The 15677-nt window shown below is 42.6% G+C and overlaps 1 protein-coding gene across 3 annotated transcripts in view; it reads right to left on the bottom strand.

The window, feature by feature from the left end:
* Positions 1–15677, bottom strand: part of HPSE (heparanase) — a 30340-nt gene that overhangs the window by 12249 nt on the left and 2414 nt on the right. For all 3 annotated transcript variants that reach the window (XR_004628812.1, XM_034671598.1, XM_034671599.1), the window contains exons 2-5: positions 8554–8699; positions 6676–6801; positions 2101–2274; positions 185–353 (exon numbers count right to left, since the gene is read on the bottom strand). Coding sequence is in view for 2 of the 3 variants with exons in the window: in XM_034671598.1 (XP_034527489.1) it covers positions 185–353; positions 2101–2274; positions 6676–6801; positions 8554–8699 (615 nt within the window). In the remaining variant the exon portion in view is untranslated. The remainder of the gene's footprint in view (positions 1–184; positions 354–2100; positions 2275–6675; positions 6802–8553; positions 8700–15677) is intronic.

The raw sequence follows: 15677 nt of genomic DNA, 5'->3' as shown, positions 1-15677 counted from the left end.
GCTGGTTACTGCCTTAGCATCAGGCAAACACAAACTGGTGTTCTGAGCCAGTCAACGTTTCCTCTTTTCGTAAAACATCTGCTTAAGTAGCAAACGGTTTAATAACAGGTGGACTATTGAGAATTCTCCACCAGAGAGAAATATTATTTTTAAGAAAAGTGGTTCTGCTTCCTCTAGTTCCTACCTCCTCAGTATCTTGACCGTCTTTCCTCGAGGCTGGCCAACATCAGGCCCATAGAGATGTGAAGTTTTGAAAGTGGTTTTTCCTAGAAGTTTATGCAGCTTGACAAAATCTTCTCCTAACTGCAATCCATCGATGAAAATACCAGCCTTCTTCCAGAAACTGTTAGGTTCTGAAAGATAGCAGTTCTCAAGGTAATCATGTACCTAGAAATTTGGTATTTGAAAGCAAACTTAAAAGAAGCATAAGGAAGCAAGAAAACATTTTCCAGTTACAAAAACTTAGAATTCAAAGGCAAGAGAAGGAAAACCACTCATTATGAAGAAGATATTTCAGTTAAACACAAATGCAAATGACATAACTAAAGTATGAGGGGGTATTACAATGATTTGAAGTTAATAATGGGGATATTAAACTAATGGATATTTGGGGAATAGGCTACATCCAGTATTTAATAAACTGATTTACTTAAAGAGGACAAAAAGTTTGAGTGGGAGGGGAAGACATTGAAAAGCTGATTTCTACAATGCCATTAAAAGCCTTACTGAGACTGTTTATTCAGAAATTATCTGTGCAGGTGAGCCTGGAAGTAGCCACATTGAAGACATGGGAAGGAGGCACAGAGTATTCAATCTACTTCCTCAAACATCTTGCACACGCTCTGCCTTGTTCCCTTCTCCTTCTCTCTGGAAAGCAGACCTTTTTCTTGCAAAAGGGGGCCCAAGAAAGAGGGAACAGGATGGCATAGCTCTGTTATCTTACTCTGAAGAGCAGAAGGAGTTGGGGTTGGGTACAGTAGGAAAGTAGGGAGGGAGGGATATATAGAGATGGGTAAGGATGGATTCAGATGATTCATTATTCATGTGTTGCCAATATTGAAAGTTGTTTAGCATCTAGCTAAGATATGGTTCCCTCTGCCCCTATGTTGTGTTCTGAGCTTCACTTGCCAGTTACCCTTAGCAACCTCATCCCCAAATCTGTCTCTCGACACTACTGTAACACACACCACTATAGACATGTATCTTATTTCTTTGCTTTGTTTCTGGTCCATCTGGCTCCCTTCCTCTAGAATGGAACTCCAAGAAAGCAGGGACTTTGCTCTGGAGCCAGATTACCTGGGTTCAAACCCCAAGCCCTCCACTTGGCAGCCCCACATCACATGGGTATTTAACTAATCTTTTTGTGCCTCTTTTGTCATCTGTAAAATGAAGGCCATAATTGTATCCCCCAAAGAGAAAATAATACTTATTAAATGCTCAGAACAGTGCCTGGAATATAGTATGTGCCCATCATATTACTACATCTCATTTCCCATTTTACAGTTCCATTGGCTCATGTGTGGAAAAAGCACCATAAATATGTTTAAATGAATGTGGCAAATCATTAGTACTTTAGTTAGAATCTACAAGTTCTTTGCAAAAAAGTGAAGAGGGAAACCATCAGGAGCTTGACCTGAGTGGTATTCTATACCAGGAACTTCTAGCTTGAGCCTCTTATGATGGTTAGGATGGAGTTGCTGAGATTAATTGACAAGTTGAGAAACAGAGAAAGAAATGAAAGAGCAAAAGCAAAAGTGCCTGCGTTGCAGTTTTCTGAGTCCAGCCTGCCAACCATAATAGGTTTAAGCGATCCCAAAAATGTCAAGTGAGCCCAGGAGCTGTGGAAGTTTCTGAAGTTTCTGGATCCAGCCAGTTGTCTTCAGCTCAAGCAAAACATAAACTAGGATTCACAATAGGTTCTAGGATATATAAAGGAGTGTTCTGCCATAAGCGGTTCCAAAAGTTGCATTGTTGAGCACTCGTACAAGTGTGCCGAGCCAAAAGTATATTTGCTAATATTAAAAAGAATGTCCTAAATTGGAACAAGTAATGCCAAAGGGGAATCTCCTTACCAATGAAATGTTCCCTGGGGGCACTTACCATTGCCTAGTTCCCAAGAAATGTTATAATTCTTGGAAGAGCAATAGTCCAGGAGCAACTGAGCGTTAGAGCTGTTCCACTGCAAGTCTGCTGTTCGTAGTAAGGCATTTAGCCCAAAGATCAAGTCCAGTCCTGAGCAATTTGCAAAAGCATACAGCATATCCACGGAGCTTTCTAAAAGAAAAATGTTGCAACTTAATGGCTGGGTCAGCACTACAGTAATGAAGGCCTCCAGATTTGTTCTCCAACGAATTACTGTTTTGGTTGTTAAACTGAAGGAATTACAGTCCTATATGAGTGACTATAATTATAAATACAAGATAAAAAATTGGACAGGCAAATAAAAAACTTAAAAAACTAAAATTTACTAGGACTTCATTTACTACAGCTGTTGAATCAACTTTCCATGCTGAACCAGGTAGAGTATCAGAAGCTTTGGTCTGGCACTCGGGTTGTGTTCAGATGACCTCAGGGGAACTCCTGCACGAGCCAGACTGTCATTAGTCCATACACGCCACACTCTTCATAATTGAAACATCTCTACTCACAAACCCAGTCACAAAATATTTTGGTAAATTTTACTCTATTTAAAAACAATTTTGGGGAAAATTCATGTATAGGGTTTATTAATTTTAAATAAGTAAAATTTGACATAAAAAACTGGCCTCAGGCTATGGATCTGTGGTTTCCAAACTATGTGCCAAGACATCTGGCAAGCCTCAAGAAATTCACCACGTGGTTGTCAGATTGAACAAAGGAAAATATAGACAACTAGTTAAGTTTGGACTTCAGATAAATGAGGAATAATTTTTACTGTGTGTCTATGCAATATTTGAGAAATACTTATAGTAAAAAAAAATCAGTTTATCTGAAATTCAAACTCAACCAAGCAACCCTACTCACATGGATACTACTGGACCCTTTAGTTTTGCAAGGGAAACGTCAACTCTGTTGGACATGACAAGAACTATTACTAGTAGGATCTGGGACTGAACAACTTAATAACTGAAACTCTTAGGTAATTACTTGGGACTAGGTAAGATAACTTTAAAATTAAAACTAAAAAAATTACTGAGTCACGTAAGTGCTATAAAGGTTTGGGAACTTTTGAACTCCACTTTTCTAACCACTAGCTAGTCTAAAATCACTGCTTGAGAGTGGCAATAATGTCAGTTTGAATATCACCTCCAAGTCGGGTATCATATGCATAATAAGTCTGCAATTTTCACGTATATTTAGGGTTACTTGTTGAATAGAAATTCACTCTTGAACTCTCTAAGTTTAAAAAAAATCTAAGTGAATTACTGGGTAGCTTAGCATAGAAACCCTCAATTTAATATTGCCAGTAAAGGCTGAGGGGCAGAAACGTCTCTCGCAAGTTGTTTGAGGTGTTTTAGATGTCTGCTGTGTCACCCACTTCCGCAGAGCTGCTGCCTGTCATCAGGGAGTTACGGACAACAGGGGTGGAAAAGCTCTCCTGTCCTGTGGACCAGCATTCCACTGGATCCTGAGCCACGGTTTGGGATGACACAGACAGAGCCTTGGGGATTGTTGGGTTCTCCCCAAACCTCCACCCTCGTTTTTCCATGAGGAAACTGATACCCAAGGAAATGAAGTGCTTTGCCCAACACTGGTTAGCTATTTGGTGGCAGTGCCCTTACTAGAGCCTGTTGTGAAGGGGTGACTCAACTGTCTTAGTCACAGCTCCATGTTAGACATACATATTGCAAAATCATGCCGTAAAAAGTTTCCTGAGTCAGGAATCCTCCTAAGACCTGAGCTCCAGGACCCACTCTCCCACTTATAGACTGTAGGATCGGGGTGACCCCTTTACCCTGCGTGAGCCTCAGCTATGGATCCACAGTCCTAGAACTAGCACCACCGTGTGCCTACTCACAAAACCGAGGTTGAAACGGCATATGCGAAAACCCTTCGTAAGCCATAAAAGCCTTTACAGATATCAGGCACTGTCACTACCTCATCCCTCTATGGCATTTTTGAAAAACCTAGAATGCTTGCATTTCAGAATAGTTATTCAACTCATACTTGACTCTTTGTCTATTTCATTTTTCCAAATGCACTTGGAATTTATATAACTTAAAACTCTATTATATGCTTCCTATAACATAATAGTAACATCTAGAATAAGGGCTGTATATTACTGAGTTAGAATCTACTCTTAAAAAAAAACCACAACCCACTCAGCCTACTCTCTCCTCAAAATATGAACAGTAAGAAAACTTACAGCTAATTTTCCAATTCCCAATCATGACCCAGTCTCTTATCTCTTATTCTACGAGAGGGTGGAAAGATACCTGGGACAAGGATAACTTAAATGCCACACTAAAACTGGCACTGGTTCTTTCCCTGGCGTTACGCCATGTCTCTTTATATAAGTGTGTCCAGTTCCAGTGTGGGAGTGGGTGATGGAGGCGGACGAGTCAGGTGATGAGGAAGAGAGGTGGAGAAGAAGGAGAGCAAAGAATTGGCTCATTAAGTAGAACTATTTGAATAAGGAAGTTCTTTCTGCAGTCACACCCAGAATTACATCTGTAACATTGCTTCCTTTTCCTGCCTAAACAGGCTTACAGAGTTTGCAGTCTCATGACAAATGTTTTTGTCACCTTCTACTTAAGTGAAACCCACCATCCAGTGGGTCCTGTAATTAGAAAACTTGCCTATATCTTCTAGGACAACTGTTTTAAGGGTGTAGGCCACTGACTACTAGTCAGTGCCATGACAGACACATTAAAGGGCAGTGACTGTCCTTACCACCATAGACTTTTGCTGTCTCTTCCATTAGACAATGCCAGCCCAAGTTCCTCAGGCATTACCAACCTCAGTCGTCAGTACAGGACAATGTGTGGAAACACCTATAGGCCTCTGAGATACTTCTCACCATAAAGAGTTGGTACCCAGACTAAACACAGTGCATTCCTATCTATATGTTTCTAAGACATGTAAGTTAAAACAAAAAATTTCAAACCAAGAGTCAAATATTTCCAAATACAAATAAAGTATCCATATTTATTAAATATTTTAGCTAATAGGGTGGCTACAATGACCTATTTACATAGTTAGTGAAGGAACTTTCTTCTGGTGTAGGAACTATGAAGGTCCTAGTCCCAGAGGCAGGGAAAGATGGTGGAAACCTGCCATCTTGATTCCAGATAGATTGTGTGAGGTAGGAAACTGGTGTAAATAGGTGTAATGCTTAACAAGATGCAAAATAAAGTAGAAATCAATAGATTACCTAATACCATGGAGTCTTCTCTTAGCAGACCTATATCATAATGATTTATTATAGGTGAGACCTTACTGCTATAGGTCTCTTGTACTCTTGCCATTTCCTTCATGGGATTGCGATGGCCCTGTGTTAGGCCAAATTCCATGCAACCATAGATCATGTTATTAAAGTGTCAGAGTTGTTCCCCCACCCCATTTAAAATGCAATAAATAATTTAGAGGATGTATTACCTAATGACATGTAAACTATTTTCTGATGTCTTATGTGTCACATCTTTTCTATACCTTATAAATAAAAAAATAAAAACCCACTGGATACATTGATCCAGATAGTAGCCAGTAAAATCTTACAAAGACAAAGAATCTACTTCCAATAATGTACTCTTAGAAAGGTCAAGTGACCCAAATTAACTACAAGATAATTATTTTTAAAAAAATGAAAAGACAGTTGGAGAATATCTGAGCAGTTATTCCCTTAGCTGAGATCTGGGCCAATATCATCCCTTACTTAGTTGGGTCTAAAACACCAACTCACAGATAAAAATATTTTTCATAGTTAAATAAGGATTGCCTGTTTCAGTTGTTTTAAAGCCCTGCATGACAACATTATCCCATTTTGAAGACTGGATAACTGTTTCAGTGAATGGAAATAAATTCTGTCTTCGTCGAGCTAGTTCTATGTCTGCAAAGCCACAGAGGAAAGAAAAAGAGAGAGCTGCTTGATGGCCAGCAGTGTCTGGTATGACGCAGGCTTCCACTGCCTAATGGTATACCAGCTCATAATAGGGGTTGCTTCTGGGACGAGAATGGATGGATTCTGGATGGAATGGATGACGAGGTGTGAATGGTTTTCACAACTTGCTCTTTTTTTTTCCCCTAAAGATTTATTTTTATTTTTAAATAAGTAATCTGTACACCCAGCATGGGGCTTGAACTCCCAACCCTGAGATCAAGAGTTGCGGGCTCTACTGACTGAGCTAGTAAAGCGCCCCCATGATTTACTCTTCATACTTCCGTATTTTACTTTTACACAAAGAATGTATCCATGTCTTCCCTGACTTCCTAGTTCTTCAGAGCAGTAAAGGTTATTATCAGCTCGTGATTGAATGATTTCTAGATTTCACTTCATGGCTAGTAGGCAAAGTCAGGTGGAGAAGAGAAAAAAACCCAGAAGTTTGGGGTTCAAGATCTCCCACTAACTCTTGATAACATTTGGGTATTATGCCGCTTTACCCAACTGTTGTAGGGCTTACGTGATTCAAGCTCAAGTTCAAGCTGTCCATGTATTTTGGGGGCTGGGACACCTGCACGGTGCCTTTCATCTCTTACTTGAGTAAGTGCTGTTCTTGAGCTTCTTCTGATGCTGTTCTCTGAGCAGCAATTGTTCCTGGAAGGGCCATTCCAACTGTAACCTCTTCTCTACATCAGAAGGGATGGAGCCAGATTTGCAAATATCTGCAAATGGAAGAAATAGTTTAGAGAATCTCTTTTCAAAGTGGTGAGGTTGAAATCCCATACATTTCTTTCATTACCTATTTATGTGACTAAAGCAGGATAATACATTTCTGGTTTTTAGGTATGAGGTCAGAGAAAGATATATTCTGTTACACATGTCAAATTTGCTGGCTAACCAATCACCACACAAAAAAAACCACCAAAGGGCAGGTCTCCTAAGAAACGTTGGACATACCCTGGACACAGCTACACTGGACATAACTTCAAGTTATTTAACAATTCAGAAGTCTCCTCAGAAACTTAAAATTGCTAGAGAACCCCACTGAAGAAAACATAGTTCAATTCTCTTAAGATTCACTTTCAAAATACTCAGAAATTTGTCTTGCTGGACTCTATCTGCTTTGTGATGATTTCCTCTTGCCATAATGGTGGGACGGGAAATGTTGACTTTTTTTTCTCCTTCAAATATGGTATCCTCAAACTTCTGAGACCACAACATGGGCAATTGGGAAAATCAACCACTGTGCTGTCAGGCCGACCGTGCTTCCTTATCACAGGGCAGCAGAGCTGCTGGGCGCTGGCCGCCAGGGCGGGTCAACAACTTCCTTTCTGGGAAGCTGCATGTTCTGGCTTTCTGGCAGCTGTTGCCTCATCCCTCCCTGTGCTCAAAAAGGTTGTTTCAGAGGCACTTGACCCCCCCACACACACATATACACACAGGATGAGGAAAACTGATGAGCAAAGGAGAGTCTCCTGTCTGAACTTAAGAGACCTTTCAAACACAACGTGACTGATGGGGATGGTTGCGTCTAAACATAAATTATTCCCATATGTCATTTGAAGAGAATTCTCCTGCTATTTTTTCATTTTTTTCTAATTACTCTTCTATCAATTTTGGCCCAATTACTGATTAACTCTTCTGGACACTTCCTAGCTGAAGAAAATAGAAGGAAAATATGTAATATATGAAATAATGAAATATTATTCACTAATATATACATGATGTGTACATAATTCAACTATATATGCACCATATTTTTCATAAATGTTACAATAATGATTTAACTTCCGTTTGATGTCTGTATAGTACTTATGAAAGACATAGGGCAGATCCCTATGGGATCCCTCGTTGCTCCCTAAGGCAGGTTTCTCAGGGGAGCCAACAGGCTTCCAAATAGCAGAAGCACCCAAGGAGCTTGCTAAACTCGTCATCTGAGGTTGGAACTCAGAATCCAAATATTCAAACTCACCCCAGGTGACTACGGATAGCCAATAAAGTTTGACAATCACTGCCCAATAAATCAGATCTTAAAATCCATCCTAAGAAGCAGAGCGTATCTCCACACCCTTTTGTTATACCTTCCATTCACATTCTATTTTCAGAATAAATGGGTTTCAATCCAATGCTTGTGTCTTCAGCTGGAAATACTCTTTTCAGTTTGACACATTTCTGCCCACACGCTCCCACTAAGCAGCTGTGTCCTTCAGCTACAATCATTGTCCTATTTACAGCACAATTAACTCTCAGTTATGCCCAGCACAATTTTTTTGTGTGGGGTCTCACATTCATGAAAACATGGCGAGGAGGAAACCTGCCCCCTGCTTCCTCCTTTGGTGAGAGTGCCTCCATCGGGCAGTCGGGAGCCCCTGATTTCTTACTAATTGTTAGATGTCAGCCGGAACATTTCTCTGAGAATGCTCAAGACTGACTCAAGGGAATTAAAATGTATTGTGAATCTTTAAAAAGTTCACCCTGGTTGACTTGAGACTGCCAGTAACTCTTCTCTTCAAAGGTCGGTTCTTTTTGGGGATCGAAAATGAGAAAGTCCGTCTTGGTGCCACCAAACCGCAGGTATGCTGGAGACAAGCCTCTAGCCAAAGTGCGAAGCTTTGGAGAACTGTTCGGAGACAAGCACGTAATTAAAATTATGTTTTCCAGGAAAATCCAGTCAAACATGTTTACTCTTGAGGTGGACCTATTTCTTAATACGTAGCTGTACGGGGCTTGGAGGGAGAAGTCCTAGCGCGAGAACGGGGAAGTCTTCTCAGTCTGAACCTGTCCAAGTACAAGGTTGCACGTCTAGGCGCCTGCAGGCAACCTGGAGCTCTGACTCTGGCAAGAACTTATATTTTAACTTGACGAGTAGGATAGTGTTGAGTACTTTCAAAACACTCACAACCTTTTATGATTGATGGAGGAAGAGAAGTTAAGAGAGTGGGCACACTAGGAAAGCTGACTCTGTGTTTCTTTGAAAAATAGATTGTCTTCAAAAATGTATATTCTTGGGGCCCCCAGGTACCTCCGTAGGTTAAGCACTGGACTCTTGATTGTGACTTGATCTCGGTGTCTTGGGTTGGCCCCACATCAGGCTCCACACTCAGTGGGGAGTCTGCTCCTTGGGATTCTCTCCCTCTGCACCTTCCCAACTTGCACTCATGTGCTCTCTGAAATAAGTAAATCTTAGGGCACCTGGGTGACTCAGTCGGTTAAGCATCTGCCTTGGGCTCAGGTCATGATCCCAGAGTCCTGGGATTGAGCCCCGCATTGGGCTCCTTGCTCAGCAGGGAGCCCGTTTCTCCCTCTCCTCCCCACTCATGCTTTCTCACTCTCTCTCTCAAATAAAGAAATAAATCTAAAAAAATTATAAAATTAAATAAATCTCTAAAAAAATGTAAAAAAAAAAAAGGTCATGCTCTCAGATAAGTTCATAAATGACTTAGGATTCTTCCTCTTCTCCTTAACTCTGGCTTTTAAGGAAAACTGTCCTTCTAAATTTAAGTCAAATGAATTAGAATTAGATAAGATTCTAATTCCTATCATCAACAACTCTAATTTGAACAATTCTAAATGCATAGCTCATCGAGTCAAAAATGCTGCTGGTGGGTGCCCATTATGTGCTCAGAATGGCACCAAATGCTCTAGAACGCAATCAGAATGCTCTACAATCCCTTCCCTCAGAAAAATGAAGACGTCATGAATATTTAAGTGAATAAAATGAAGATACCAGAAGACATAGGTAACAGGGACACCTGCCATGCATTTCTAAAGCCTCACGCATGTGATTCTGGCCACACTATTCTCTGAATTCTCTTAAAACACAGAAAACCAATGCCATGCAGTTCTTTGCAATGGTCCGATTAATTAGCTTCCATGTGGGTTCTTCCAAATTGGAAAATCATTCCAGGAGGGCTAATTGGCAATATGTCTTAACAACTGAGGAATTAGAGGCCTGACTTAAAATTTAAAATTTTTAAATTTTTAAATCTAAAATTTTAGGATATTGCTGAAACTATATATACTGCTATGTAAAATGTTTGAAAGATGACTTTATTTATGCTTAGGAAAGAGAACTTAAAAGAGGGAAACAGACCAAAGGATAAGTCTCCTGCATTAAAAACTTCAGCAATTCCTCCTCCCCACTCTTTTGTTTGTAACTTGAGAACTTTTTACTGTACTACCTGGGCATTTTTGCCTTCATCATCCTCTTCCTCCATAAAAAAAAATATTTAAAATTATATTTCGTGATGATATTTCTATAAAGACAAACGAGTGAATATTACATATGAAAATATTTTCTTTGACCTAAAAGTTCATGTTCTTTGGATCTCACAAGAAGTTAGAAGATTTTCATGGGCCCCTAAGGGTGTTGTAGTTTCCGGCATGCGGAAACGCAGTACAAAGCGAGGATTCAGAAATGTACTGTATGGTGACTCACATAACATAATAAGAAAAAAATTTTTAAAAAAAGAAAAGAAATATTAGCGACCTGGGATTCAGTGCTGACTGAAACACCAGGCAGCACCAAAGAACCCAGGAAGGATGGCCTGTGCCCCGAAATCCTCACAACCACTTGAAAATAAACAGAGATGCTAACTTGGACTAAGTAAGGATTCAGAAGAAAGCCATTTCCACTTCGCTACAAACACAAACAAAAATAAGCAGGGAAGAGAGCGCTGTTGTTTGATGGGCACAGAGTTTCCATCTGGGAAGGTGAGAAAGTTCCCAGGTGGGTGGTGGTGATGGCTGCAGTATGAGTATACTTGATGCCACTGAACTACACACTTAAAACGGTTAAATGGTAAGTTTTATGGTTGGTATCTTTTACCACAATTAGAAGAAACTGCAGACATAGTGTGATTTCAGCAATGAAAATAATATATATAGAAGGTGATAACAGGGGTCATTAACTATGTACTGAGATGGACGGTAGACTCTCTTCTGTATTTTATAAGCGTTCCATAATAAGCATATGACATTTTAATTCATATAAGGTGGTTTTGTGTGTATGTTTCTATTTTTTAAAGATAAGCGAAGAAACCAAAATTTAGTGAAGGGAGACAGAGCCATCTGTTAATCAATAAATATTCATGGCAGGCCCACTCTGCCAGGCATATGCTAGTTGCTGGGGATACAATAGCAAACAAGACAGAGATAGCTGCTGTTCTCATATAATTTACAGTCTTGCATATATATTTTTTTATTTAAGATTTATTTTTATTTATTTATTTTAGAGAGAGAGAGCTTGCAAAAGTGGGGGAGAGGCAGTGGGAGAGGGAGAGAGAATTCCAAGCCAACTCCCCGCTGAGCACAGAGCCAGACCAGGGTTACGGGGTGGGGTGGGGGCTTGATCCCATGACCCTGAGATCATGACCTGAGCTGAAATCAAGAGTTGGACGTTTAACCAACTGAGCCACCCAAGTGCCCCAATTGCATACGTATGTATTTAAACAGGTAAATAGGCAATTCTAAAACAGTGCTATGAGAACACAGGAAGGGGATCCTAACCCAAACTTTGGGCTGGGGGGTAGGGTGTGGTTAGAGGTTTTGGGGGGAAGTAGCTTCACTGTTTGACATTCAAAAGGAATAAATCTTATCCAGGTCAAAGATAGTGAGGTGGGATTGAAGGAAGCGTTCTAGGTGTAGAGAAATGTCGGCAAAGGCCCGAGGTCGAAGAGAATACGACAGACACCGCTGAAGAGCTAACAGATGGGATTAGAGCCTACAGACTGGGGGCAGGGAGCTGCATGGAGAGGATGGACTACAGAGGTAAATAGGGCCGCACCATGGAGGGACTGTGAGCCACCATGTCCTGGAATCCAGCTTTCTATGAGGGCAATTTAGAGCTATGGAAGGATTTAAAGCAGTGAAATGGCCTCAGCAGACTTCTATTTTAGAAAAGACTCTCAGGCTGCAGTGTAAATACCTGAAAAGAAGGACCAAGAGTGTGGTCACATTAACATAAGCAGGAAGTGATAGGCTGAGATCCGTAACAGCCTTGGGGTGGAGAGAGGTGGATATTCAAGACACCTATGGAGGCAGAAATACTGGATTTGGTGTTTAATCGGATATTACAGAAGAGTCAAGGATTACCCCCTGGGAAGCATCTTGGAAGATGGTAACATTTGCTGAGATGAAGAACGGGATACGCTGGAGATGGGGATGAGGGCAGGGGGAGAGGTTCAGTTTTGTAGAACTGGAAATGCTAAAGCAATACCAAAAAACATATTTCCATCTGGCCCTCGGCCATAGGTAACTGGGGCTGAGGGACACATCCAGGCGAGATGCAGAATGGAGGGTCTCGGTCTAAACGTCAGTGACTGGTGACCTGCAGCCCACGGGTGCAGAGACACGGCCGCACAACGAATACGAGGAGCTTCCTCAGAGTCACTTCAGGCTGGCTCTGTCCCCCTGCCTTTGGCCAGGCATTGATTCTGGTCCTTGGCATATTGACTGCCTTTGATGATAGAGGAAGCTTATTTCGATTTTTTGTGTAGCTGGTACCAGAGACTGATGCCCTCTGGGAAATGGAAGAAAACTACCACCATGTAGAAGGAGCAATGGTACGTCAAGATACATATCTGCACACAGCCTGGGTCAGCCGCCCGAGTCCCAGAGCCTACCTCCCACAGAGAGTGACTATACCACCTCGGGTCACTCTCAATCACATTACTCTGCTTTGATTTTCTTCAAATCATTCACCATTCTCTGAAATTAGCTTCCTGTTATTTGCTTGGTTTCCTATCTCTCTCCCCTCCACACCCTGCAAGCTCTTATCTGTCTGGCTGATCAGAATCTCCGCAGCACCGAGATGAGGGCCCGGCTTACAGCTGGCGCTCAATAAATATTTGTTAAGTGAATGAACAAGCGAGTCCACCCTGATGAAGGGCCAAGTGGGGCCAGACAAAGACTGTTTTCCGAACACAATTAAAACCCAATGCTATGGCTCCTGCCAAGTAAGGAAATCACGTGTTTCAAAAGTATTGGTATTAAAGACCTTGTTCGTCTTCTTTGCAAGGGAACGTTTTCTTGTTTTGAGAATACAATACTGATGCCCTCTGACCAAAAGCAGATTTTAAACAGCTGCAAAACATGGTATAAAAACAAAACTGATCAAAGGTACACTACTTCTATCATATTGGAGGGGGGAGGCGGTGTGGGGGGATCGACCACCACCACAGTGATTCGGAGGTAAACGAAAAATACCCACATAAAAGCAGCTGCAGATAGTCGACTTGCAGAGCAGTTTGTTAGGAAAAGCAAAGTCTGCAGGTATTTTTATTTTACCTTCCGTGCAAAAATACGCTGCTTATCTCCAACACCAAAGCGGAGGTGTGCGGCAGCCAGCTTGCACCGGCGCCTATCCGCTGTGAGAGCCAGCTGGGGTACTTTGAGAACAAGCCGTTGAGCTGTTGGCAGTTTGCAATCAGCCGCGGTGTGAGCATGTATACCACAGAAATCAGGAGAAGAACAAACACACAAACACCAAAAAACAAAACCCACCAGCAGCCCATAGATAGTTTCCCTTCCTCCCCAGAGCAACTGTTAAACTTGCCCAGCACACAGGGCACGACGTCAAGCCACGGAGGCGGGGGAGACCACTCAGGAGGCTATGTGATATGAAAAGAAGGCCCAAGTCAGAAGTCCGAGGAACATCCAACATTTAAGACAAGCTAGAGAAAGGGGCAAAGAAGACGTGTTAAAGAGGTGGGGGAACCCCCAGAAACAGGAGCGACATAGTCCTGAAGGGATGAGAAAGAGCTTCGTTGTCCACCTGGCCAAATGCTGCCAAGAGACCCCAGGACTCTGCTAGGGCCGCAGAATCAAAGTACCACAGACTGGTCCCCCAAACTCGGAAATTTACTCTCTCATGGGCGTGGAGGCTAGAAATCGGAAACCAAGGTGTCGGCAAGGCCACACTCCCTCTGAAGTTACTGGGGGAGGATCGGTTCCAGGTTCCCTCCCAGCTTCCGGTGGTTCCCTGCAGGCCGGAACTCCAGGCTCCACAGCCTTCTCTCGGTGTGGGTATCTGCCTCCACATTTCCTCTTTTTGTAAGGACATCAGTTGGAGTGGATGAGGGCCCCCTCCATTACACTACAACTAGTTCTTTTTTTTTTTTTTTTTTACATTTTTAAAATTTATTTGAGGGGAGGTGGTAGGGGGGACGGTGCACAAGCAAGGGGAACAGCAGAGAGAGAGAGAGAAACAGGCTCTCTGCTGAGCAAGGAGCCCAATGGGGGACCACGACCTGAGCCGAAGGCACATGCTTAACCCACTGAGCCACCCAGGCGTCCCCAACACCAATCTTTAATCAAAAAGAAGAAGTAAGAGCAAAGCCCAGTGTAGTGCCCGGGAACACAGGATGAGAGCCAGACAGGGAGACAGTGGACCTCACACTGGAGTCATGGCAGTCACCTCTAGCACGGGTTGGGTTCATGCAAACTCAGTGTTTTAGACACTTTGCATACATTATTTCACTCAATCCCAAAACAAGCCAGTGAGGTAGGCTATCATGTTCTTTTTACAGACAAGGAACCCGAACAGAAGGAGGCTGTTGCCCAAGGTAACAAACTGGCAGGGGTGTAATCCACATTCAAACTGGTGGGCGATCGCTTAGAGGCCGTGGTGGGAACGCGGAAAGGGCGGCAGTATTACCGAATGCACAGCATCCACTCCAAAGGCCTACCTCAGGTGGCCACGTCCACTTCTGCTCTTGGGTCTTGAGAGAAGAGCCAAGTTTTAGCTAGGGTGGGAATATTCTGCGATGAGGACAGAGCAGGGTTGCCATGCAAAGGGCTCTAGGGAGCATAGTGAAAGGTTTGGGAGGGAAGGGAATGATGAGCACTGAATCAGAGAGACAGTGCTCAGGGGTCAAAACATGTTGAGTCTATGGCTTGTAATTGTTCTCAGTTCTCAGTTTCTCTGAGAAATGAGGCAAAGGTATCACCCTTGCTGAACTGCAGACTGGAAGTTCAGCACGTGTCGGGGGTGGGAGGATAGGGTGGTGCTAGTCAACTGGTTAGCTCCACCGCAGGGTGATCAGACCTGGATCCCAAAAATCCTGCTGTAGGGCTTTTCTTTTGGATCTGTTTCTCCAGGAAGAATCCCCAGATGGCCTTCCTTGGGGAAGGGTGGGGCACACGGTAGCCAGAGCAGCAGAAGAGGACTGGCGTTCTCACATTGCAGTAAGTGGTTCAGTTAGTGCCTCTGTCTTCAGCAAGGCACCTCAGGCCTTCTCTTTCCCTATCATCCCCCCACCCCACCTCCCAAGCTAGGCCCGGGGTCCTCAGATACTGAGCCCATAGTTCAGTGTTTCTCCAGAATTATCTTTCCGTCTCTCCCAACCACCTGCTGTGTGATATCAGCTTCCTATCTCTAAGAGGAAGGTCAAAAATGGGGATTCCTCTCCACCAGGCAATTCTCCCTCTCCTGCCATAGGGAAAGATGGAGGTTAATTATGATCAAAAGAGACACACAGAGAACTGGTGAACGGTTAGCAAATACTCATTATTTTCCAGGAAGAAGCAATGAGCTTAAATTTTGAACACTGTGGCAAACACTGTGCTCCCTACTTATTTATTATCTCATTAAATCCTC

Source organism: Ailuropoda melanoleuca, chromosome 11, assembly GCF_002007445.2.
Source record: "Ailuropoda melanoleuca isolate Jingjing chromosome 11, ASM200744v2, whole genome shotgun sequence".
NCBI lineage: Eukaryota > Metazoa > Chordata > Mammalia > Carnivora > Ursidae > Ailuropoda > Ailuropoda melanoleuca.
Note: the sequence above shows the minus strand (reverse complement) of the source record. Positions and strands in the feature narration are given on the sequence as shown.